This window comes from Amblyraja radiata, chromosome 22, assembly GCF_010909765.2.
Source record: "Amblyraja radiata isolate CabotCenter1 chromosome 22, sAmbRad1.1.pri, whole genome shotgun sequence".
Lineage (NCBI taxonomy): Eukaryota > Metazoa > Chordata > Chondrichthyes > Rajiformes > Rajidae > Amblyraja > Amblyraja radiata.
In genome coordinates, this window is record NC_045977.1 from 11918794 (window position 1) to 11946668 (window position 27875).

The 27875-nt window shown below is 42.8% G+C and overlaps 1 protein-coding gene across 3 annotated transcripts in view; it reads right to left on the minus strand.

Annotated features, from left to right (window-relative positions):
- Window positions 1–27875, minus strand: part of ciita (class II major histocompatibility complex transactivator) — a 97078-nt gene that overhangs the window by 7593 nt on the left and 61610 nt on the right. For all 3 annotated transcript variants that reach the window (XM_033040417.1, XM_033040418.1, XM_033040419.1), the window contains 13 exons: window positions 26804–26878; window positions 25921–26067; window positions 21016–21126; window positions 19586–19654; window positions 18284–18502; window positions 15873–15947; window positions 12818–14540; window positions 8213–8392; window positions 6632–6703; window positions 5957–6037; window positions 3550–3663; window positions 1056–1139; window positions 224–307 (listed from right to left, as the gene is read on the minus strand). In XM_033040417.1, the coding sequence (XP_032896308.1) occupies window positions 224–307; window positions 1056–1139; window positions 3550–3663; window positions 5957–6037; window positions 6632–6703; window positions 8213–8392; window positions 12818–14540; window positions 15873–15947; window positions 18284–18502; window positions 19586–19654; window positions 21016–21126; window positions 25921–26067; window positions 26804–26878 (3034 nt within the window). The remainder of the gene's footprint in view (window positions 1–223; window positions 308–1055; window positions 1140–3549; window positions 3664–5956; window positions 6038–6631; window positions 6704–8212; window positions 8393–12817; window positions 14541–15872; window positions 15948–18283; window positions 18503–19585; window positions 19655–21015; window positions 21127–25920; window positions 26068–26803; window positions 26879–27875) is intronic.

Here is a 27875-nt window from a genome sequence, read left to right on the forward strand (position 1 = left end):
CAGCAGCAGAGACCAGTGTGACAGCTGTCATGCACGGATATGCTTTACCCTCAGAAATCTATGCATGTTGCCCCCCCCCCCCCCCATAACATAGCCAATGTGACTGTAATGACCCCAGCATGAGAGAGAAAATGATTTGAAGGGAAGGAATATGCACATCATTAATTTAACCCTTAACATAATTTTATATAATTACTTTCATCTTAATATTTGTGCTACTTACTCCAGAACTTTCAATGATTTCATTACTGGGAGTATTTCTGCTAACTTTTCTGCGCCTTTGTCACCAATGACGTTGTCATATAAACTGTGAAATAAAATAAAGTTAGATAATACAAGATGTGCATTGATAATCTTAGTGGTTGTATGCATTTAGATAAATTAAGGATAGGTGACCAAAATCAGTTAAGTCTCATATTTAAATCAAGATCTTTAACTGAAGCTCAATCAATTTGTACAAAAAACATCCACTCACTAAAATATAGCACCTACAATTGCAATGGCTTACACTCAGTTAAGATTTATAATATAGTTTCATTTTTGAAATTCAGACTGTCAGCACACTTTATAGTATCCAACACACTTAATGTCAATACGATCAATATAAAGCTTATAATCGTCCCCCATAAATTTTCTTTTGAAAGTACTGCATGTTGCTTGTTTAATGCAGAGTGATGCTAAGTGCTGGAGTTACCATGGAGAAAGGTTAAACGCAGCAATTTCTAGTCGTGTTCTTAAGAAAGATTACAGAGCAGCAAAAGGTACGGGTTCACTTTAATCTATCCTGTTGTCGACTGGATATTTATTGGTCAAGGCCAGAATTTATTGCCCATCAGAGGGTGATTAATTTTTGCTGACTAAAGGGACAAGGGAAACATGGAAAGACAGATATATTGAGTTTGGTTATAGTCAGCCATGAATTCATCGAAAGGCAGGACACGTCCACAGGAATATGCCTCTAATTAGATCACTTTTGTGATACTGGAGTTTTCATAAGATAAACAAATAATATTTCTAAATCTATGCCCGCACAAGGGTTTAAAAAAAAAACTTGCCTGAGAGTCTTTAAGAATTTCAGGTCGGGAAGAGATTTTGCCAGCACCTGTGCACCTCGGTCAGCTATCTGGTTGCGTGATAATCTATAACATATACACAAATCTGTTACTTTAAATTAATTTGTGCACATATTACCATTAATATCTCAGGTATATTAAATGACAAAATCTCTGATGTTGAACCTTCTATATAAAAAGTTGCCCATGAGAACCATTTCAGTGCTGTTGCATCCTACAGAAACTTGATACCAGCTGAACACATACAAGATATATTATTCTGTCACAGTTAATGGAAATGGTCAAGCGTTCAGTTTATTTGCTATAATTCAGACTGTCAACTCTGGCTGACCATTCACTGGGAAGTCTCTGACAACTGCAAGCCTCCCACTGTTTCATCACCTGAAGGGAGGGAGGGAGGGAGGGGAACAGGGGAGAGGGGCAAAATAAGTGAGAAAATGGGGGGGGGGGGGGGGGGGATATGGGGTGGGTGGAAAAAAACCATAATCATACTTTATTACTTTATTAGCCAAGTATGTTTTGCAACATACGAGGAATTTGATTTGCCATACTGTATGGTATATTTTTATACCAATAAAACGCAACAAGACAAAGTACTTTTTAATATAAACATCCACCACAGCGACTCCTCCACATTTCTCACTGTGATGGAAGGCGAGAAAAAAGTTCAATCTCTCCACTTCTTTGTTCCCCCGCGGTCGAGGCCTCGAGCCTTCCATTGTTGGGGCGATCTTAGCTCCCGCAGCCAGCGGTCGGTCCCTTCGCGTCGGGGCGATCAAGCTCTCGCATCGGAGGGATCTCAGCTCCCTGCACCAGGCGATCGAACCCCGGGTCGGGGCTGGTTGAAACTCCTGCGGCTTGGAGCTTCCCGACATCAGTCTCTACCGGAGACTGTGAGCTCCTTGATGTTGAAATTCGCAGGCCGCGGTTGGAGTGTCGATCCCAGGTAAGGGATCGCAGGCTCCGATGGTAAGTCCACGGCCCCGCGGTGGGGCTCAAAGTCAGTCTGGAGCAAGGCCCGCCAGCTCCATGATATTAGGCCGCAGAGCGACCGGAGATACGATCCGGAAAACAATCGCATCTCTGGCAAGGTAAGAAATTGAAAAAAAGTTTCCATGACCCCCTCCCCCACCCCCCACACAAAACAAACCAGAAAACACATACTTTTAAAACACACTAAAAATAACAAAAAAGATGAAAAGACAGACAGGTGCAGAGAAAACAGGAAGATCAAGGATGGAAGAAGATGTGTGAGAAATAATATAAGGAATTGCATTAGTTGTTAATTTGCCTTGATCCAAATATAATTCACACACTTCAAGGACACTGAACATAAACACTTTGTTTTGTTCTGCCTTTCTTTTAAATCCCGGCAACATGTGTCCTCTGACCTTTCTGACTCATAACAACACGTGATACATTTAACTACGATGCCAGGTACCATGACAGAAAGGTCTATAATAGAACGTAGAATAGTACAACTCAGAAACAGGCCTTGTCCATGCCGAACATGATGTCAATATAAACCACTCTTATCTACCTGCACTTGAAGTTCTTAGTACCATCCCAAATGCAAAAAAAAGATGGATGTCACCAGTTCTGAAATGTTTGAGTTATTGAAATGTTTGAAGCTGGATAGGATGGCAATTTATAGGTTTAATGTGCGAGGAGAAGGACATTAAAGGGACCTCAGGGTCAACTTTTTTTTAAACACAGAATGTGATGTGTATATGGCCCAAGTGTAGACTCAGCCACCGTTTTGGCGAACACTAACACTAGGTCCACCAAGGCCTACTGGATTCCTGGTTGCTAACAATTTTGCCTTCCATCACAGTGAGGAGATGTTGGAGATTCACTGTGATGGATGTTTATGTAAACTGTGTTCAGTCTGGGTCTTGGGTTTTTATGTAATGTAAAAAACTGTAGAAATGAAATTTCGTTCAAACCTAGGTTTGAACGACAATAAATAGCATTCCATTCCATTCCATTTTAGCTCCTCTTCCCATACTGACCTCACTGTCGTGGGCCTCCCCCATTGCCCGAGTGAAGCGATGGGGGAGGCCCACGCGAACTGGACGAACAGCACCTCATATCCTGCTTGGGTAACTTACAACCCAATGGCATTGAATTCTCTAATTTTAGGTAATCAAGCAATAAACTCCCGCCCACCACCCCCTCCTCACACTCTGGTAAGAAGCAGCAAATGAGAGTAAACGCATAGCAGGCACTTGGACTGATCATTAAACCATTAAGGAGATCAGTGCTATCAGTGGAGTCAGTTTGGGGTGGGAATGTGCAACATAATATGAGTTGGGTCATGGTTTTTTACATGGGACCAATAAAGTGATTCTCACAGCTTCACCTACAGATACATTCATCTACAAATAAATATACCTAAAGCATATGGATATAAAAAATGCACCACACGCCCATATTAGATAGATAGATATATGTTCAGATTAAATTTGTTACTCACATCAATTTTTCTAGTGAGGTTAAGTTAGACAGCACCTCTGCCAATCTCTCCGCTCCTTCATCCCCTATTTTATTTTCACTCATTTGAACTTTCTGTGAACTTGGTCCTTCAAGACTGTAAAAAGGTAGCAGACAATTTCAAATGAAAATGGACCTTTTCAGTAATTAAAGGAAATTTAGCATATTTTTTAAAAGCTGTTCAACTGGAATGGTCTGTTGTACACTAGTGCAAAATTTGCCCTGCACTTCGGCAGTTTGTTTCCTTCCACTTGTTATTACTTGAAATAATTTAAAATAAGTTATAAGAATATTGTTGATCCAAACATCTGTGCAGAATTACTATGTTAGAAAGACTGCTAACATTAAACCAGAATACACTTTATATCTGTGGACATGAACAAAGGCAACGTATCTTTATAAAATATAATGTATTCAATGTATAAATATGCTTTATGTGGTAGGCAACTGTATTCGAGCATATAATTCTCCAAACAAATGAACATCTAAACATTGTTTTCACAATCCGCACTGCACACATGAATAGAACAAGAACAGACATCTCATCCCACAATGTCAGTGCTGAACGTCATGCCAAGTTCATTACTTATGTACGCAAACTCCATTCCCTGCATATCCATCTGCCGAGCCAAAGTCTTTTACATGCCACTAATGTATCTACTTCAAACACTACTTCCGCCAGTGTGTTTGAGGTATTCACCACCCTCCATGTAAACAACTTGTCAGCACATCTCCTTTAAACTTTGGCCTCTCACATTAAAACTATGTCCTCGAGTATTTGATTTTTCCATCCTGGGAAAAAGATTCTGACATTCTACCCTATCTATGTCTCTCATAATTTTATATACTTCTATCAGGTCTTCCCACCATCCCTGCTGTTCCAGAGAAAACAATCCAAGTCTGTCCAACCTCTCCCTGTAGCTAATACCCCCTGATCCAGGCATCATTCTGGTAAACTTCCTCTGCAACCTATCCAAAGCCTCCACATTCTTCCTGTAATGGAGTGACCAGAACTGCACACAATACTCCAAATATGGTCTGACAAAAATCCTATAAAGCTGCATCATGACTTCCTTGACTCTTACACACAATGCCCTGACCTATGAAAATAAGCATACCATATGCTTTCTTTACCGTTCTATATACCTTGTGTTACCACTTTCACTCTTATGGAGTTGTAGACTTGGACCCCAAGATCCCTCTGCACATCAATACTGTTAAGGCTCATGCCATTATTTGTATAATGTCCCCTTACATTCAACCTCATACTTGCTCAGAATAAACTCCATCTGCCATTTCTCCGCCCATTTCTGCAGCAGATTTATACACTGCTGTATACTTTGACAGCCGTTTTCATGGTCTGCGACCCCAGGAATCCTAGTGACATTTGCAAACTTACTAACCAGCCCGTGTACATTTACGTCCATAGACACAAAAAGCTGGAGTAACTCAGCGGCTCAGACAGTATCTCTGGAGAAAAGGGATAGGTGACGTTTTGGGTCTAGACCCTTCTTCAGACTAATTGAAGAATTTTTACAGACTTTTGGGTCTGAAGAAGCATCTCGACCCGAAACGTCACCTCTACCTTTTCTTCAGAAATGCTGTCTGACTTGCTGAGTTACTCCAGCTTTTTGTGTTTCATCAATTTAAACCAGCATCTGCAGTATACATTTACGTCCAAATTATATATATGTATGTATATGTATATACTATATTTGTAATATGTATATATATTACAAACAGCAGCGACATCCCAGTACATATCTCTGCAGAACTTCACTAGTCATTGTCCTCCAGCCTCACTATTGCTCTTCCATCCAACCTGTTTTCTATAAGCCAGTTCCAAATTCATACAACTAAGTAATTATTTGTCCCATGCTTTATAAACTTATGGATCAGCCTACCATGGGGGACTTTATCAAATGCCTTACTAAAATCCATTACAACAACACCCACCACCTACCTTTGTTACCTCCTCAAAAAACTCAATCAATTTAATGTAGTCTACAACATAGAGGTGTCGTTTATACAAGATATTTTTCACAGTGAAATGAAGAAATCTATCAATTGTCCCAATTTGGTAATCAGGTAATGATTTGATTTACTCATCTGTGACAGTGCATTTTCATTATCAGTCAAGTATTAAACCGAACTCATAAAGGACATTTCTGTTAAACACAACACAACTCTCTGGTGATTAATGAAGTCATGTTTTCAGTCTGACATGTGTTGTAATTTTTATAAAACAAATTTGGCAAATGGAATTGATTTGTCAATGGATTTGCATTAAGTAAATTAAGTAAAACTGACAAATGACATCATATAAAGACATGAGAATATTTGTCAAAATAAAGTAGTGACTGAACAAGACATTTCCATATTTTACTCACTCTAAATATTTCAGAAATATCAGTGATGGTAGAATCTTTGTGAGTTTCCGAAACCCCTGCGGTCCATTCACGGGGCCAAGGCTGTGTGATTAAATTAAATTGTATTTCATTTTGAGGCATCCAATAGTTAAGAGATTAATTTAGCTTAACAGTACCACGTAAAGCAAAGGGAATTAATAATTAATAATCATTGATGATAGACAAGCAAGTTGAGAAAACTGTTAAAAACATTTCTGAGATTCATTTCTTTATAAATAGGCAAGGAATAGTGACAGGAATATATTATGCCGAATCTACTCAAGCCCCAAACAATATAATTAGCCCAATTCCAGACTCTTAAAATAAATGCAGATCCAAACTGTAGCACTCACCCAACAGAGTTATAATGCTGGCTTCAATAGCATCATATTTATGTTACTTATAATTATTGCTAAAGAGAAGCAAGGGACATCTGCAGAGTGGCTGTGCTTTCTTTCTTCAAAACCTTCATTTCAGCATTCAAGAATGGCAAATGAACCACAGTTCCAGGCATTGTCAGTAATGTGGGACTCAATAGAGACCTCTGATACTGTCACTAAGCCTCCATGAGTCTTACCTACAATGATTATAATATCCCAGTGAGAAGCTACTCATACATAAATTAATCAGGGCTTGACATTACAAGTCATCACTTACGCAAATACTAGCTCCTGTAGATTCCTCACAGCAGGTAATCCTTGGAGTTCATTCCCTGATGTGTTCCGGGCGCTGTTCCAAGTAAAAGTAAGAACGAAAAGATGAAATGTCTTTTTTGCCCTTTTTTAAAATCCTCAGTGATGCCCGTTTGATCCAACATTCACCCTCTTTTAACAAAAAATGTCCCTGATAGAAGATATCTACAAACCTCAAATACAAATATTCAAGTTTCAAAACAGATATCACAGGTCCCAAATTTGGTTTTGGTGACCCTTAGACTATCCTTGATCGAACTTTGCTAGCTTTACCTCGCACTAAATGTTATTCCATTATCATGTATCATCTATACACTGTAAATTGATCGAATGTAATCATGTATTGTCTTTCTGCTGACTGGTTAGCACGCAACAAAAGTTTTTCACTGTACCTCGGTACACGTGACAAACTAAACTGAACAAATACACATAATAAAGGATGGTTTGAATTAATTGACACTGTGTGGAAACAGGCTCTCTGGCCCAGTGAGTCCACACTGACCACCAATCACCCGTTCACACTAATTCCATGTTATCTCACCTTTGCACCCATTCCCTACCACTAGAGGCAATTTACCAAGGCCAATTGACGTATAAACCCGTACATCTGCAGGATAGACATAGACATAGAACATAGAAAATAGGTGCAGGAGTAGGCCATTCGGCCCTTCGAGCCTGCACCGCCAATCAATATGATCATGGCTGATAATCCAACTCAGTATCCCATATCTGCCCTCTCTATACCCCCGATCCCTTTAGCCACAAGGGCCACATCTAACTCCCTCTTAAATATAGCCAATGAACTGGCGTCAACTACCTTCTGTGGCAGAGAATTCCACAGATTCACCACTCTCTGTGTAAAAAATGATTTTCTCATTTCGGTCCTAAAAGACTTCCCTCTTATCCTTAAACTGTGACCCCTTGTTTTGGACTTCCCCAACATCGGGAATAATCTTCCTGCATCTAGCCTGTCCAACCCCTTAAGTTTCTATAAGATTCCCCCTCAATCTTCTAAATTCTAGCGTGTACAAGCCGAGTCTATCCAGTCTTTCTTCATATGAAAGTCCTGCCATCCCTGGTGAACCTTCTCTGTACTCCCTCTATGGCAAGAATGTCTTTCCTCAGATTAGGAGACCAAAACTGTATGCAATACTCCAGGTGTGGTCTCACCAAGACCCTGTACAACTGCAGTAGAACCTCCCTGCTCCCTGGATGTAGGAGAAAACTGGAGGAAAGCCACGCGGTCACAGGGAAAATATTCAAATTCCATACAGACAGCACTCAAGGTCAAGATCGAACCTGGGTCTATGGCTCGGAGGGAGAAGCTCTACCAGCCGAGCCACTGTGCCACCCCACAGCACAGCTGGATAGAACAACCTTCCAAACAATAAGGGAATATATTGTAGATCATTCAGCCCTTCAGATTAATTCTGCCATTCCATTAATTAATTGGAAATCACATCATGGCAATCAGGTATACCACCTTATGAAGTGCTCGCATGGCTAAAACTCATACTTACTGAGAGAAATTCAGGCATCAACTCACCTTGAAAGGAATCGACTTTCTTTGTGAATCTGCACCAGCAAATCAAGGTCGTTTATGTCTTTCAAACTCTTGATTTCAAAAGGATTGACAGAAAACTTGACAAGGGACAGATGAAGCAGATCGTGTAGTTCCGTTTGTTCCAAGTGCTCCCAAAGCTTTACTGCATCACAAGTTGACACTCTGCGGAGGAAAATCAACAAATGAAAGAGAGTCAGGAAATATTAAACAGAAATACATAAATGCAAAGTAGGATTTCATTTTGCAGTGTACTCACCATTGGCTTTCATCCTGGGTAAGCCATTCAGTTAATGTTAAAGAGCAGGACACGATAGGAAAGATTCATAAATCATTGTGTCAATAACATGTAAAGCTTCGGACCACAGGGAAATTAGGGATTATCGGGATTCGGCAGTAAAATAGCATTGAAGCATTGATTAGGTCAGCCTTGGTCTTATTGAATGGCAGAGCAGGTCCAAGAGGGCTGATGGCCTTATTCTGCTCCGATTTCCTCCATCCTTACCTTTGCAAGACAGTCTGGAAAAAAAATTCTACACCGTGCAGTGACATTTGAGCTGCTATTGTTTAGTTTAGTTTAGAGATACAGAGTAGAAACAGGCCCTATGGCCCACCGAATCCATGGCGGCCAATGATCACCCATGCATTAGTTCTATCCTACACACTAGGGACAACCTACAGAAGCCAATTAACCTACAAACCTGCACGTCTTTGGAATGTTGGAGGAAACCAGAGTATCTGGGGCAAACCCACATAGTCACAGAGGGAATGTGCAAACTCTGTACAGACAGCACCCGTAATCAAGATCAAATCCAATTCTCTGCCACTGTAAGGCAGCAACTCTACCATTGTGCAACTGTGCCACTAATTGATCAATTTGTGCCTGGCTGTTATACATCCTTCAGTATGAAATATACCATGAGCCAAACGTTTAAGTATAATCCACATAAACGGATCTATCTGTCTCAGGTTCTCACATGCTATGAAGACACGAGCCAACATTACGTCAAACCAATGCTATAATTGTCCACAGAACAAATAGACTAGTGATTACACACAAACCGCCACTTAATAAGATAGGCACAAAATGCTGGAGTAACTCAGCGGGACAGGCAGCATCTCTGGAGAGGAGGAAAGGGTGACGTTAGGGGGTCGAGACCCTTCTTCAGGCCCGAAATGTCACCCATTCCTTCTCTCCAGAGATGCTTCCTGTCCCACTAAGTTATTCCAGCATTTTGTGCCTATCTTCGGTTTAAACCAGCATCTGCAGTTCCTTCCCACACATCAACCATATGTCTCTCGCGTCCCTTTCAGGAGTCACAACAAAGCATTTTACAGCCAACGAAACTTTTTGAACTATAGCCACTGTTGCCATGTAGAAGATAATGCAGATGTGTTTCAACCTGCAATGTGGTAACTGGCAGATTATATTTCCCGTGAATTAAGAAATAAATAATGACCTCACACACAAATCTCTGTACATGGCTTATACTCCACAATTTTCAAACTTAAGACGCAACAGCACTGGCAACTGAGGCATAGCTAACACTAACAGCAGATAAAAACCTGCATTTATATAATAACTTTCATGTAATGAAACATCCTAAAAGGTGACTATCAAACTAAAATTGATGCTGTGCCACATCAAGACCAGCCATTGGCCAATGTTTTGAGTTGCACCTTAAAGGGGAGGAAGATACAACAACAGACTCAATGGCTGCCTTCTGCCTCTATGTTTCAATGGGTATATGATATTCTCTGCAGGTAGCTGACCTCTGATACCATCTATACATTACACCTTAGTATAGCTAAATGATAAAAGAATCAAGAAGGAGGGCAGGTAAGTGAGAAGTTGTAGGGCTAGAGGGCAATAAGATGAGAGATAACTGGTAGATGCCGGTTTATACCAAAGATAGACACAAAGTGCTGGAGTAACTCAACGGGTCAGGCAGCGTTTCTGGAGAAAAAAGATGGGTGACGTTTCGGGTTAGGACCCTTCTTCAGACTGAGTCTCGTCCTGAAACATCATCCATCCTTTTTCTCCAGAGATGTTGCCTGACCCGCTGAGTTACCCCATCACTTTGTGTCTATCTAAGAGAGGACTGGAATTGCTCTGCTAGGAGCCAGCATGGATTTTGTGGGCTGAATGGTCTTTGTCTGTGTCAGAATAAGTATGTAATCAGCAAAATGTAATTTTAAATGTTCATTCAGTAAATATGACTGCTATGTTTAAAAATTGAGTAAGATGTTAAATGAATTTCCTATAGAGTAAACACACAGGAACTCTATGGTTTCCTCCCCCACTCCAAAGATGTACAGGTTTGTAGGTTAATTGGCTTCTGTAAATTGTCCCTAGTGTGTAGAATAATGTTGATGGTGAAGAGGATGCTATGAGGATGCAGGGTGACTTGGACAGGTTTGGTGAGTGGGCAAATGCATGGCAGATGCAGTATAATGTGGATAACTGTGAAGTTATCCACTTTGGTGGCAAGAACAGGAAGGCAGATTATTATCTGAATGGTGGCAGGTTAGGAAAAGGGGAAGTACAACAAGACCTGGGTGTCCTTGTACATCAGTCACTGAAAGTAAGCATGCAGGTACAATAGGCAGTGAAGAAAGCTAATGGCATGTTGGCCTTCATAACAAGAGGAGTTGAGCATTGGAGCAAAGAAGTCTTTCTGCAGTTGTACAGGGCCCTGGTGAGACCACACCTGGAGTATTGTGTGCAGTTTTGGTCCCCTAATTTGAGGAAGGACATTCTTGCTATTGAGGGAGTGCAGCGTAGGTTCACGAGGTTAATTCCCGGTATGGCGGGACTGTCACATGTTGAAAGAAAGGAGCGACTGGGCTTGTATTCACTGGAATTTAGAAGCATGAGAGGGGATCTTATAGAAACATATAAGATTATTAAGGGATTGGACATGCTAGATGCGGGAAACATATTCCCAATGTTGGGGGAGTCCAGAACCAGGGATCACAGTTTAAGAATAAAGGGTAGGCCATTTAGAACTAAGATGAGGAAAAACCTTTTCACGCAGAGAGTAGTGAATTTGTGGAATTCTCTGCCTCAGAAGGCTGTGGAGGCTGGTTCGCTGGATGCATTCAAAACAGTTAGTAGAGCTCTTAGGGTTAGCGGAATCAATGGGGTATGGGGAGAATGCAGGAACGGGGTACTGATTGTGGATGATCAGCCATGACCACATTGAATGGCGGTGCTGGCTCGAAAGGCCGAATGACCTATTCCTGCACCTATTGTCTATGTATCTATGTTGATATATGAGTGATCACTGGTTGGTGCGGACTCAGTGGGTCCAAAGGCCTGTTTCCACACTATAACTCTAAAATCTAAAGTAAAACGTTCAGTAACAAATAAATCAATGTATTATTTAACAAACAATTGCAGGATGGTAGGAGGCTGCCTATATGTAACATTGCCCAATGTATAATGGTCACTGTTAAGAAAAGCCGTTTAGAAATAGCAAGTTAAGAATAAAACTAATTCTCCAACATTGATTGCAAGATGCTGCATAGAAACAGACCCTTCGGCCCACAGTGTGCACGCCTCCCATTTATCACCCATTCTCACGAATTGACCAGGGAGTTATGGAGGGAGCGGTCTCTGCGGAATTAACTCCCTGGTCAACTCGTCCCTTCCCACCCAAACCACCCCCTCCCCTGGTACATTCCCTTGCAACTGCAGGAAATGCTACACTTGTCGCTTTACCTCCCCCCTTGACTCCATCTCAGGACCCAAGCCATCTTTCCAGGTGAGGAAGAGGTTCACCTGCATCTCCTCCAACCTCATCTATTGCATCCGCTGCTCTAGATGTCAGCTGCTCTACATCGGTGAGACCAAGCGTAGACTTGGCGATCGCTTCGCCCAACACCTCTGCTCGGTTCGCACTAACCAACCTGATCTCCCGGTAGCCCAGCACTTCAACTCCCCCTCCCATTCTGAATCCGACCTTTCTGTCCTGGGCCTCCTCCATGGCCAGAGTGAGTCCCACTGCAAATTGGAGGGGCAGCACCTCATATTTCGCTTGGGCAGTTTACACCCCAGCGGTATGAACATTGACTTTTCCAATTTCAGGTAGTCCTTGCTTTCTCCCTCCTTCCCCTCCCCTTCCCAGCTCTCCCACAGCCTACTGTCTCCGCCTCTTCCTTTATTCTACCCCCCCCCCCCCCCCACCCAACCTCCACATCAGTCTGAAGAAGGGTCTCGACCCGAAACGTCACCTATTCCTTCGCTCCATAGGTGCTGCCTCACCTGCTGAGTTTCTCCAGCATTTTTGTCTATGCTAGAAATATTTGACAGGTCAAGCAACATTTGTGGAGAGATTGGTCAATGACCTTGCAAGAGATCATCTACCTAAAACTCAATTTCTCTCTTGGGAACAGTGAAAATTAGAACAAGGTGAAGACAAAATTACAGAAGGGATGAAATCACAATGCACAGGGTTGAAGATGGTTTCAAAAAGGCACGGGTAAATTGTCAGGAGAATGAGCTCGAAGAGAAATAAAGTTCAGCAGAGAAGCACAAAGTCTAAATAAAACTAAATTCAATTTGAACTCAGGAATTCACACACATACCTAAAGGAGGTCACGTTCTTCAACTCAATGAACTGCTTGATCCCCTGCAGGTCAATGCTCGTATCCCTCAGGTCAACAGCAAAGTTACCCGGGGCCCTCTGCATCACGTACAGCATCACAAAAATGTCCGGTGGAGTCAGTCGTGCACCTCTGAAGGACACCTTCTCGCTGAGTTTTGCAGCCACTTGTGCAGTGAGTGCCACACTCTGTGCTTCGTACACACAGTGACAGAGCTCCAGCAATTTGCTGGCACCGAGCGAGCCGACTTCGAGCTCAGACAAGTACTTCCACAGGCACTTGAGCTTCTTGCCTTTAACATTTGCCTTTGAGTAACCAGTGAGATCGGTCAGAAAGGCGTCCCCTTCCCGAGATGCCAGTCCAACTAGAAACCTGCGGACAATGTCCAACCAATCCGCCTGTGACTTTCTTTTCTTGTTCTGCAGCAAAATAAGTTTTGACAGGCCTTTACATTTGATCTCATTCGAAAACAATAAATACAATGCTCCCAGGAAGTTCTGCAGGGATGAATGGGGGAAAGTTTTGCCACATTCCTGCTCCTCCACCTCACCGCTCTTTAAGAAAGGTCTCAGAAGCCCATGCTGCAGAGCAAAGTTTGCCATTTCCGCTGACCTGCTGGAGTCTGTGCACACACATTCATGGCGCTGGGCTCCGCTGAAGGCCCGCTTGCTGAGCTCCAGGAGGCTGTGCTTACACGAGGCCGTGACCTCTGGTGTCCCTGGAACTTCAGAGCATAGAAGGATCTGAAGAATGTTCAGAAATAAATCAGTGAGAGTAGGCGGCAGCGCTAACAGAGCATCTCCTTGTCGGCACTGGCCTTTGAGCACAAAACAGATAAATCTGCACAATAAAGGCATCCGACAAAGACTGAGCATGTATGGTTGTGCCTGAAGACACATGACCACTTCTTCAACCACAGGCAAGTCTTCAAAGTACCTATGCAGGAACTCCCGCACGTGAGCAGGGCTGAAACCCTGTGCTTCAACTATCTTGTCCACTCTGCCCAGGTACTGGTTAAAGGTCTCTTTGGGTCTCGCTGTGAAGAGCACCGTGCATCCCTCCAGCAGCTTCCTCTGGAGAAGGCCTGCGATCAGCATCTTGACACTGCACTCTTTCTCTGCCGAGCTGCAGGCTGTTGGTTGAAGGAGGCCGTCGTGATCTTGGAAATCTTCAAAGTCGTCAAAAATGAGCAAAACCTTGTGTGGGCTTTGGCACAGGTACTGAAAGACGTCGTCCGTGTTCTTCAGCGAAGGAAGAAAGGGTTGGAAGAGTAAATCCTTCAATGTGTACTGCTTAGTAAAGTTGAGTGTCCTGCACTTAAACCAGAAAACAAATGCAAACTGCCCAAAACTGCCGTTCACCCAGTCATGGCAGATCCTTTGGACAATTACACTTTTACCAATCCCCGCTCGTCCCAACAGTGCAATTATTTTGGTTTTGTTCTTTTGTTTCCCTGAGATGTGAAAGAGATTGTCCATGTTGACTGCTCTTCTCTCTCGTTCCGCTATGTCATAGATCCTGCATTCTTTGTCCAAACACTTTGTGGAGTTTCTTTCAGACTTAATTTCAGCTTCACCTTCCACCATCGAGGCCTCCACATAAATGTCTTCAAGAAGCATTTCATCATGCTCATGGCAAATGTAAGAGTGTTGGGTCATGTCCTTCAAATATTCTTTCACTGTTTCTATGCAAGTTTCAACGTCTTCTGTTGATACAAAAGAGTAAGTCATTATATGGCTAATTTACACCGAAGATAGAAATTATATGGCACCATCAATCTTACGGTGACACAGAATTATCACAAGAGCTAAGCATTAGGCTTGTATTCTGCTTCACAAATTTGCTGCAGCTGACCCCATTTGACTCCAGACTTGGAAGAAGTTCCCAAAGAACTGTAGGTAAACCCTTGGGAATTTGCACTAAATCTTGGGGGGACTTCATGAGAGAGATTGCACAATAGTGAGTTTGGAAGGCCAAATGTTTTCACCATATGAAAGGGGTTGTTCAGAGAAAGGACCGCAAGATGATCAGTCTGATGTTTAAATAAATGATCATTGTTGGCTGGTGGAGGGGAGGGTGTGTGTGTGTGTGTGTGTGTGTGTGTGTGTGTGTGTGTGTGTGTGTGGGGGGGGGGGGGGGGGGGGGGGGGAGGAGCTGGGGGGGAGATGGAGCAGATCAAAGGAATTGGTCATGCAGATGATGGGAGTAGAGGTGCTGATTGAGTAAAGGATTTGCCACCTTGTTAGTGAGTATTACAAGGTAAACTTTCCCGTAAAAACGTTGAAGCAAAACTATGTTTTCAGGCCCGATGAGCAAAAAAGAACTGGGGCATTTTTCAGGATTATTTAACATTTTCAGTTTTAAAAAAGAGTAACTATTATTTAACAGTCAAAAGCCAAGACAAAAACATGGGTATGTGAAAGACTGGTAAATATGAATGGGGCTGAGCAGCAAAGGAACATTTAGACATCTTTGCACTATGATTTTGCACATTTACATGAATATTAATTTCTAACTTCAAGTAACCCTTGCTTTCCCTCTCTCTCCGTCCCTCGCTACCCAAGTTCTCGACTCGTTTCACTGTCCTCCTGATTCATTTTACTGATTGCATGCCTCGTTGTCACCTTCCCCTCAGCCAACAACAAACTATTCGGCATTTCCTAATCATCGTCTGCTTTGATCTGTCATTTTCACACCTTACACTTCCATATCTCTAGTCTCCCGCTCCCCTGGCTCTCAGTCTGAAAAGGGACTACCCCCGAAACATCACCCATTCCTTCTCTCCGGAGATGCTGCCTGTCCCGCTGAGTTACTCCAGCTGTTTGTGTCTCCGTTTAACCCAACATCTGCAGTTCCTTCCTACACATGCACTATTTTGATCTTCCATCAAGTGTTGAAAAGTAACATATATTGCGTAACATTATTGTGTCTTTAAGTCAATGTTGTAATGCGCTTGCTAACTTGATCCCTTGGGCACAAAATACACATACGTGGCTTTGCCAGTTGTTAATGATAATAAAAGAATTGGAATATATACTTGTTTTTGCAGGTTCCTTGATTGTTGGTAGCAAAGGTTCAGCTGATTCTTCACCAGATGATTCTGTTTCAAGATCTTGCATGTAAAAAAGAGATCATTAAAACAAATTGTAAATTAGCCCCCGCTCCCCCTCACTCTTCCTGCTGGGCCTGCCTATTTCAGTGAAGCCCTCTCACATTTTATGGGCCTGTCCCACTTAGGCGATTTTTTGAGCGACTACAGGCGACTGCCTCAAAATTTTCAACATGTTGAACATTTTTTGGCGACAATTTTTGCTGTCCTCGGTTGTCATAGGTGTTGTCGTAGGTTATTGCCAGGTGTCATAGGTGAAATCCATTAATACTAGTCCCTGGCAGTCGCCTAAAGAGTCGCCTCAGTGGGACAGGTCCTTTAGACTTCCCCTAGTACTTTGTTAACACCATTTGTTGGTTAGCCAAGAGCTAGCCTGCTTCCTTTAGATTAATGCTTCACTTTTCCGTGGACCAGGATGTGGGTTACTCCACTACAGTCTTTTGTTCTGCTGTGCGATGCCTAAAAATACATTTTTTTCGCTGATCCAAGCAGAACTGGGCAGCTAATAGAGCCTCTGCCTCACTGTGCCAGAGAGCCAAGTTCAATCCTGGCCTCGGAGATGTTTGTGTGTGGGTTTGCACATTCTCCCTGTGACCATGTGGGTTTCCTCTGGGCACTACAGTTTCCTCCAAAGGCGTGTGTGCATTGGTTGATTCATTGGCCGCTGTGAAAAGCCACCAATGTGAAGATGAATAGTGGAATCTGTAGGAACTGATAAGAATGTGGGGAGAATTTTGAAAAATGGGAGTAGCGTGGAATTGATGTAAACAAGTCTTGATGCCTGGCACATCTTTGGGAGACTTTAGACATTAGCCTTTATAGATACACCACAGAAACAGGTCCTAGGGACAATTTACTATTTTACCGAAACCAATTAACCAACAAACCTGTACTTTTTATGGAGTGTGGGAGGAAATTGGTGCAACTGGAGAAACCCCACGCAGTCATAGCGAGAACGTACAAACTCCATACAGAGAACCCCCGTAGTTAGAACTGAACCCGGGTCTCTGGTGCCGTAAGGCAGCTGTGCCACTGTGCTGACACTATCTGAAGATGGGTCTGTTTTCATGCTGCATGTCTCCAAGTCTCTATACCTCAAACTATGCATTTATTAATATCTTAATCAGTAATAGCTTAAATAATAATTACATATAAGCAAACGACACACAGCGGCACAGTGGCTTAGCTGGTAGAGCTAGTGGAGATGCTGCCTCACAGCCTCAAAGATCAGGTTTGATCCTGATCTCAGTTGCTGCCTGTGGTGAATTTGCACATTCTCCCTGTGATCACGTAGGCTCACGCGGAGTGTTCCGGTTTCTTCTCTAATCCCAAAGATGTGCAAGTTTACAGGTTAAGTGGCCTCTGTGAAAATGTTCCTAATGTGCAGGCAGTATTTTGCTTCACCTGTGCAAAACTTAATCTAGCATTTTTTCCCTTTTTGTTTAGACCTTTAGAGATGCAACACAGAAGTAGGCCGTGAAGAAGCAGAGAATCACCCCATCCATTAGCACTATCCTACACTCTGGACAACTTACATAAGACAAATCACCTACTAACCTGTACATCTTGGGAATGTGATGATAGGAAACTGGAACAACCGGTGAAAACTCACATGATCACAGGGTGAACGTACAACTCCATACAAACAGCACCCATCGTCAGGATCAAAGCCGGGTCTCTGGCTCTGTAAGGCAGCAACTCTACCGCTGCACCACTGTGACTTTTAAAAAAACGAATAGTCACGGTGGAGCAGCGGTTGAGTTGCGACCTTACAGCAAAATGCAGCGCCGGAGACACGGGTTCGATCTCGACTACGAGCGCTGTCTGGACGGAGTTTGTATGTTCTCCCTATGAACTACGTGGGTTTTTTCCGAGATCTTCGGTTTCTTCCCACATTCCAAAGACGTACAGGTTTGTAAGTTAACTGGCTTGATAAATGTTTTAAAAAATTGTCCAGTATAAAATTGTCCAACTTCCAGTATAATCCCTGGTGGACTCTTCGCAAGGTGCAAGGTATAAGGTACAATATCCAAAACACACACAACCCTGACCACTCTTCCTCCTCTATCTTCGTTCATCTCTTTCTATTCACATTTCCTCCACCCTGATCATCTGCGACTAACAAACCAGCCCCACCACCACTTGTGCCATTCAGTCCCTCTTTGCCCCCTCCATTTCCATACCACTCTGACTCCTCCCCACACTGCTACTCCAGCTCAAAACATACAATACAAAATGGTTATTGCCCTATTGAAAGATTGATCTTGTTTTGTTGTCCAGATGCTGCCTGACTGGTTGAATATTGCCAGCATTTGCCTTCCTAAATCATTATCACGTACCTGGTCCCATGCTGCCGACAGAGGCTGGAGTCATTGGAGTGTCCACAGATTGAGGATTCATTGGGGACTCTTGCAACCAATGAAGGTCGATGTATTGAGGACTGGTGGCACCTGGTGGACTGCCCAAAGAACTGACAGGTGAGCCATCGTTGGAGTTAACAGGCAAAGAGTTCCTTGGTGTCTCTAAAACATTCGGAGAACTGCCATGCACGGAATCAGCTGCCAAACACAACATGGAGAAAAGAAAGTGGTCATCCATCTTGACTAACTTCACCTGTTAGTTCTGTGCTCTATATTATATTTAAATGATGGACTAAGCACATCATTCATTTTAAGGAGATGCAAATTTGAATAAGCAATGAGCGCAAATAGCTAATATTGACAAAGGATGCAAGAGATAGATTTTCCTGACATCCTGGGCCTCACCATACACTTGGATAAAGGTGCTGCAATACCTTGGAAGTACCAGAGAGTGGCAATGCTCTCAATGTTTGGTACACATTAAATTCCTAATATGAATGTAAAGAAAACTATGCACTATTTTTAGCACTTTTTGTATACATTTTCTGTGAATATGTTTATGTTTGAAATTGAATAAAACCTAGAAGCGATTAACGTTTTGCTCAGTCATTGTTAGTTGACATACAGACACATATGTATATATATGTATACAGTATATATATATATACTGTACACACATCCATACAATATATACCATACAATATGTACAATACCCATACAAACACACATGCACCCATGCACACAATGTCTTGCAGAATTATCAAACTTGTGAGCAAAAAACAATATTGTTGATCTCAATCTATTCTGCAGTGCCGTATACAAGGCCTGTTCTACTAATTATGCCTTCTTTGGGAGGCATTGGCTCTGGTCTGCATATCCTGTTTCTGTTTTGCATATTCTACAGCAATTCTAAACAAACGTGTTTAGAAATTCTGTGAATGACAAAGAGACAAGTTAAATGATGAATCATCTTAATTTTTAATCTCCCTCATGCATAATAACATTTGTCCAAATGATTGATCACCTGCCATTTCATTGGCGATAGATGAGGTTTAAATCCAGCCAACTCACTATCAAAATCACCATTTTCTTTCTCCCTCACGTAGGAAGTCCTGCATTTGTTGCTGTTAAAACTTGTCAACGCTTGGCATGGCCGTGACAACAATCATTAAGGTTGCTAAGGTGAAATTGAGCATGAACACATTCACATCCCTCATTAGCCCTTTTTCTTGCTCCCACTTGAACGTGGAACTGCTTGAATAATGCCAGAAAGTGACTCACATGAAGAATGCACAGATGACGTTGGTAGCACATTTTCAAATTCAAGATTCGATGAACCGTCATTTTTAACTGAAAAAAAGACAAATAAACTAATTTTATAAACTATCCAACACTCAAAAAATTCATTTAATATAATGAACAGGCTAAAGGTTTTCCTTCATTTGACCCTGGCTTTCCTAACTTACCAAAGTATTCAGGGAAGCTGTAAGTTCTTGTTATATTCAAGTGATGATCATAATGGCAGTAACTCAGTGGGACAGGCAGCATCTCTGGAGAGAAGGAATGGGTGGTGTTTCATGTCGAGACCCTTCTTCAGACCTTCTCTCCAGAGATGCTGCCTGTCCCTCTGAGTTACTCCAGCATTTTGTGTCTATCGTTAGTATAAACCAGCATCTGCAGTTACTTCAAAAAACATCATAATGGCAGTTCTTTGCAAAGCCACCAGATGGCTCTGCTGCTGCATTATGGCAGCTTCACAACTTCACTGCCAAGTTGATAACCAACCCAGCTAATGAGCAGAGAGTCACACCTATTCATGTTCTCCGGTGTTGCTGACTGAGCCGCTGAGTTACTCCAGTACTTTGTCCCTTTTTTCAGGTAACCAAAAAGAATGGACTGCAATGCTAGTGCAGAAATCATCAACATTGTCCCAATAGGCAGATCAGGGCCATTCACTTCACATATCACCAACCAGGCAGTTAAAATGTAAAACAAAATCTAACAAATCCACCTCTAGTTTGAATTTTTTTAAATACCGATGCCTATGAGAAATGCCCATGAATTCTCTATGAATTCATTCATAAAGAAAGAATTAGAACTTTTCTCTATGTTGTAATTGGGATCAATGGCACACAAATGGCTGGAATATTACAGGATATTGTCGTGCAGAAGTGATCTGGCTGAGAAGTGATCTAATAGAAATGTATAAAATCCTGAGAGGAATGGATAGGGTGAATGCAAGGGAGAGGAATCAAGAACCAGAGGACTTAGGTTTAAGGTGAGAATGACAACATTTATGGAACAAATGGGTTTATGGAACAAGCTGCCAGAGGAGGTAGTTCAGGCAGGTAGTATAATAGCATTTAAAAGACACTTGGATGGGTACATAAATGGGAAAGGTTAGAGGGATATGGAATAAATGTGGGCAAGTGGAACTAGCTTAGATGATGCATCTAGGTCAGCATGGATGAGTTGGGTCAAAGGGCCTGTGTTCGTGCTTTTTGACTATGCTCACCTCTATCTAGACCCCTTCATAATTCCCTTTAATATTGCTCAACGGGTAACTGCTGTATCTCTAAACTAAACGGAACAAAGCCTGTATCAAGCTGTTTGTCCCAGTATATGGTGATTTGTAAATAACCGAGGCCTTTTGGACATTGCAGAATATGTAGGTTGATTATATTTAAGATACAAGAGGTTTATGTACAGACCTAAAAAGTAGGTGGTTCCATTGATGACAATGACGTTCTGTGGAAGTGTGGAAATGGGAAAGCCTGCAGGAGTGACAACTGTTCCGTTACTGACCGAGTCCTCTTTGTTCACTGAAACACAGAAATGCAAGAATTATAATCTGCCTGGGGTGGCACAGCGGCACAGCGATAGAATTGCCAGACACTCGGGTGCAATCCTGACTACGGGTGCTCTCTGTATGGAGTTTGTATGTTCTCGCTGTGACCGCATGGATTTTCTCTGGGTGTTCCGGTTTCATCCCACACACCAAAGACGTACGGGCTTGTTGGTTGATTGGCTTCAGTAAAATTGTAAACTGTTGTCCTTACTTTCTTTTTCTTTCTTTTCTAGGGTCTACTTTCTTACTTCACTTCCTTCTCTAACTTCTTTTCTAAGGGGCTTTCTTTTCCCAACACTCTCTTACACTTCACAACTCTTGCGCACCTTCTTTACTTTCCTTACTTCTATCTTTTTCTTAAAGCTTAAAAAAAAAATGAAGCGGTACAAAAAATGTATTAAGATATATGTGTTGTGTATTATTGTAATTTACCGTACTTCTAATAAAAATAAATAAATAAAAAAAAATTTTTTAAAATTGTAAACTGTCTATTGTGTAGGATAGAACTAGTATAGGGGTGATCACTGGACGACGCGGACTTGGTGGGCTGAAGGGCCGGTTTTCGCATTGTATCTCTAAAGTCTGAAGTCTAAAGTTCTACAAGGACAACTTTAGTTCAGACTGGATTGGGCCGGATCTATCACACTGCCAGCAATCTCCACCCTTGGTTGTTTACCTGGGAAGATGGAGAGGTAATGCTTGGTCCTGGGACTCAGTGCCACGGTGTGATGAGACTTCATACAGAGTACCACTGAAGCCCAGTCCACGAAACAACCTAACAGCCTACAACTTGAGCTTTGTAGCTTTGTCTTCTGACCAAAATCCCTGACCACTGGCAAATTTGTGTGGACTTTGCCTGATCTCCCTGTGACCGTAATGTTTTCATTCGGGTGCTTCGGGAGGTCGAGAGGTTAATTGGCGACTGTAAATTGTCTCTAGAATGTAGATGAGAAGTAGAACCAAGGGGGAGAATGTACAGTTAGCCAAAATGGAAGCTTGATGGTTAGCAGGGACTTGTTGGGCGGAAGGGCCTGTTTTCTGTGCTATATTACCTCTGCGACCATGTCTTTTACAAAATAAGATGATAAAACCCATTAAAACACTGAGAAATAATTAAGAACATCTAATTTATTTATTTATTTTTATTTTTTTAATAAATCATGTTTCTCTGGGTATCTAAATTTTTAGTTGTTTAAGATATGACATCGGATGGAAGCTGCATACCCAAATCTCATTGCACCTATGTGCAATGACAATAAAATATATTATTATTATTATTATTTAATACAATATATAACTCACTTCTCCTGTTACTATTCAAACCCAGTTATATCCACTCAAATGAATGGATCCTGAATAGGATCCTGTGGATTGGAGGGTAGCTAATGTTATCCCACTTTTCAAGAAAGGAGCGAGAGAGAAAACGGAGAATTATAGACCAGTTAGCCTGACTTCGGTGGTGGGGAAGATGCTGGAGTCAATTATTAAAGAAGTAATTTGGATAGCAGTAAAAGGATTGGTCCAAGTCAGCATGGATTTATGAAGGGGAAATCCTGCTTGACTAATCTTCTGGAATTTTTTGATGATGTGACAAGTAAAATGGATGAAGGAGCCAGTGGAAGTAGTGTATCTGGACTTTCAGAAAGCCTTTGATAAGGTCCCACACAGATTAGTGGGCAAAATTAGAGCACATGGTATTGGGGGTAGGGTATTGACATGGATAGAGAATTGGCCGGCAGATAGGAAACAAAGAGTAGGAATAAACAGGTCCCTGTCAGAATGGCAGGTCGTGGCGAGTGGAGTGCCGCAGGGCTCGGTGCTGGGGCCACAACTATTTACAATATGGGATTTAGATAATGGGATTAAAAATAACACTAGCAAATTTGCAGATGACACAAAGCAGGGTGGCAGTGTGAACTGCGGAGAGGATGCTAGAAGGTTGCAGGGTGACTTGGACAGGTTGAGTGTGTGGGCAGATGCATGGCAGATGCAGTATAATGTAGATAAATGTGAGGTTATTCACTTTGGTGGCAAGAACAAGGAGGCTGATTATTATCTCAATGGTGTCAGATTAGGAAAATGAAAAATGCAACGAGACCTGGGTGTCCTTGCACACCGGTCACTGAAAGTATACATGCAGGTACAGCAGGCAGTGAAGAAAGCTGATGGCATGTTGGTCTTCTTAACGAGAGGATTTGAGTATAGAGTAAAGAGGTCCTTCTACAGTTGTGCAGGGCCCTGGTGAGACCACATCAGGAGTATTGTGTGCAGTTTTGGTCTTCTAATTTGATGAAGGACATCCTTGCTATTGAGGAAGTGCAGTGTAGGTTCACCAGGTTAATCCCTGGGATGGTGGGACTGTCATATGAGGAAAGGTTGGAACGACTGGGCTTGTATTCACTGGAATTTAGAAAGATGAGAGGCCATCTTATAGAAACATATAAGCTAGATGCAGGAAAAATGTTCCCAATGTTGGGAGAGTCCAGAACCAGGGGCCACAGTCTAAGAATAAAGGGGAGGCCATTTAAAACTGAGATGAGAAAAAACTTCTTCACCCAGAGAGTTGTGAATTTGTGGAATTCTCTGCCACAGAAGGCAGTAGAGGCCAATTCACTGGATGAATTTAAAAGAGAGTTAGATAGAGTTCTAGCGGCTAGCAGAATCAAGGGATATGGGGTGAAGGCAGGCACGGATTACTGATTGTGGATGATCAGCCATGATCACGATGAATGGGGGTGCTGGCTCGAAGGGCCAAATGGCCTCCTCCTGCACCTATTTCCTATGTTTCTATGAGTCTGCAATCCATCACCAGGGTCTGGTAGAGTAGCGTGGGAGAGGCATTCCCCATAAATCCCTGTGAATCCCAACACAATGGGATTGTGTGGAGTTCAGTGATGGAGCAGGAGAGTGGTGAAAGGTCAGGAATCTTGCTATATGAGAGTTACCTTTGGAACCACTGACCATAGCCAGGCCATATCAATTACTTTTCCTGACCTACATCCAACCCTATCTCTAAAACCCAAATGCCACATGTTTCTCTTACAGAAGGGTGTGTTGCAGCCAGAAGATAGACACAAAAGTAATTCAGCTGCAGCATCTCTGGAGAGAAGGAATGGGTGACGTTTTGGGTCGAGACCCTTCTTCGGACTAGTTATGGAATAAGGAAACGAGAGATATAAACAATGATGTAGAGAGATAAAGAACAATGAATGAAAGATATGCAAAAGAGTAACAATGATAAAGGAAACAGGCCATTGTTAGCTGTTATCGCAGCAAGTGCTGTTTTCACACTGGCCAGAAGGTGGTGCACATGAGCAAAGAGGAACGCCAAAGAAAATCAAAACACAACTGCAGATGCTGAAAATCTGAAAGAAAAAACAAAAACTGCTGGAGACACCGAGGGGGGCAGGCAGCATCCATGAAAAGTGAAACAGAAGCAACATTTCAGGTTGGAAATCCTTTGTCAGAACTTTGTCAATTCTCTGAGCTAACATTTGAAGTTTGCAGCATAGTCCCATTATTATCAAGGGTTCATTGAACAGAGGTCTCGAGTGTCAATCTGATTGTGACTTTGTGCCATCACTGCTATGCTCCATCAACGTACAGGCAACAACAACTTGCAATGGATAGCATCTTTGATGTACGATATGTTCCACAGGAGGTATCATGATATTAAGATCCATATGGGGTATTAAGGTTGCTAACCAGAAATTTGGACAAAGAAATAGGCTTGAAACATAGAACATAGAAAATAGGTGCAGGAGTAGGCCATTCGGCTCTTCGAGCCTGCACCGCCATTCAATATGATCATGGCTGATCATCCAACTCAGTATCCTGTACCTGCCTTCTCTCCATACCCCCTGATCCCTTTAGCCACAAGGGCCACATCTAACTCCCTCTTAATTATAGCCAACGAACTGGCCTCAACTACCTTCTGTGGCAGAGAATTCCAGAGATTCACCACTCTCTGTGTGAAAAATGTTTTCCTCATCTCGGTCCTAAAAGATTTCCCCCTTATCCTTAAACTGTGACCCCTTGTTCTGGACTTCCCCAACATCGGAAACAATCTTCCTGCATCTAGCCTGTCCAACCACTTAAGAATTTTGTAAGTTTCTATAAGATCCCCCCTCAATCTTCTAAATTCTAGCGAGTACAAACCGAGTCAATCCAGTCTTTCTTCATATGAAAGTCCTGCCATCCCAGGAATCAGTCTGGTGAACCTTCTCTGTACTCCCTCTATGGCAAGAATGTCTTTCCTCAGATTAGGAGACCAAAACTGTACGCAATACTCCAGGTGTGGTCTCACCAAGACCCTGTACAACTGCAGTAGAACATCCCTGCTCCTTGAAATTTAGGATCTATTTTCAAAGTACCTTCCTTTGAACACGACGCTCAAATTCTTGCAGCCACCCCAACTAACAGGTAAGTAGCAAGAATGTCAGACTGTCAAGAGTCTGAAGTTGGGTCTCGACACGATACATCACCCGTTCCTTCTCTCCAGAGACGCTGCCTGACCAGCTGAGTTACTCTAGCATTCGTTCATCAAGAATGTCAGTCTCTTAGTTGAAAAAATGAGCTGTCCAAAATTAGTTGGAGGCAATTTCACATGGATATGCAGGACATGGAGGAATAGGAATCACATGCAGGCAAGGGAGATTAGTTTAACCTGGCATAATGGTGGGCACGGGCATTGTGTCTGTTGCTGTGCTGTACTGTTCTATGCTCTATAACAGATCACATTCATCAATGAAGATGCAATATTACAAACCTGGGATAACATGTGTGTTTGATCCAAACTGTGACACATGATTCATGAGTTCCTTCAGATGGTTGATATCTGAAGAGTACGTGACTGGGGGATGGACATCCTGCATCTTTGGACAATGTTCTGGGGAAGCGGCTAGATTCTCCTCATCTGAAACAAAGATCACATGCGGGGTTACAGATCTCACTATTTGCCATTACAAGCTGTAGGCTTTTAAGTAGCTGCTCAATCATTCCTTATGCACCATTGAAGTACTAAACTGCTGAATAACTGGCACGGAAATGTTCTGTTTGGGAAGCAGTTCCTTCCATCTCTGCTCCTAATCGACAGTGCCGGATCCATGCTTATCCGTGGAGGGAGGAGGGAGGGAGGGCAGTGGGGTCTCAGAACTAGCCCAAAAATTGATGATGGAAATTGATGGTGGAAAATTGGAAGATGATTCCCTAAAGCAGATCTTTTCCGTTTCAGTGGTGTCTAGTTTCTACTCTCAGCCCATCTCCAACTGAGGAAAAACCTGAGGGAGAGCATGAGACCCCAAGGGAGAGGGAGAGGGAGAGGGAGAGAGAGGGGGAGGGGGAAGAGCCCAAGAGAGAGCGAGAGGGAAGGGGTTGCGGAAGATATGTGAATTGGTCAAGAAGCGTTTCTAAGTAAAATACTTTTCAATCGGTTCCGGATACCAGGTTTGCTGTTCTGCATGTAAACCTCGAAGACAGCAAGGACTGAATTAAGCATTTCCTTTGTGGATTATTTTCTGCGTAGCATTAACAAAATGCCAACCGTTTAAATTGTGCACCTCACTGCAACTTTTGTATTTGCAAAGGATGGGTTTTATGGAGCATGGAATTAAAAGGGAGGTCAGTGTGAGCCGCTGATGCAAATTCATCACCTCCTCTCATGTGTTTGGGCCTTGCAGCTTGATCCTGGGACACGCCTCGCTGTGCTCTGTCATCACCTTCAAAGGCTGGTGGAAAAGAAGATGCACAATTTATTGCCGGTCTGTTAGTCAGCAAAGGATAGTGACACCAGTTGATCGAAAGGGGCGAGCCGTGAGCCGAAAGGGCCTGTCCCACTTTTGGACCTAATTCACAAACTTTTTTTACTCGTGGACATTTTTCATCAGGCTAGAAAAACGCCCCGACCTACTTGATGCCACGAGTACATACGACTAGCATCACGACCTACCTACCTACGACCCCCTACGACCTCGTGACGACCATGCTGCGAGTATGAGCCAAGGGCAAACTCGGCAGAGGTCGTGAATAAGGTCGTAAAAGTGGGACAGGCCCTTTAGCCTAGTAGGTTTGGGCGACACAGTGGCACAGCGGTAGAGATACTTCCTTACAGCGTCAGAGACCCTGACTATGGGTGCCGTTCGAGTAGAGTTTGCACGTTCTCCCTGTGACCTTGTGGCATTTCTCCTGGTGCTCCAGTTTCCTCCCACATTCCAAAGACGTGCGGGTTTACAGGTTACTCAGCTTCTGTAAATTGCCCACAGTGACTGTGATAGTACTACTGTAAGGGCGATCGTTGATCAGCACAGACTCTATGGGCCGAAGGGCCTGTTTCCATGCTGTATCTCTAAACTAAACTAAACCAGACTAAACGAAACTAAACTAGTAGCCGAGGCCCCTGGATACCAACAGCACCCCCACAGTGTTCCCAGTGTAGTTGGATGCCATTGCAATCACAGGGGTATTTTAACTGGAGTCTGCATAGGAAGCCCTGTAAGGGAAGGACAAAGATTCTCCAGCTGTAAAAGGAGCCATAAGCTACCATTCCCACCTACTATGAGCTCCACCCCACTGCCACTGAGCAACAAGCTGGCAAGGGTCCTCCGTCACCAAACAAGCAGCCAACATCTCCGCCATACCCACTTCCTGCACTTTCCAGACGGGCTGAGCTGCAGGACACCTCAAAGTTTAAAGACCCGAGACAGGCCATGGAGCCACCACCACCAA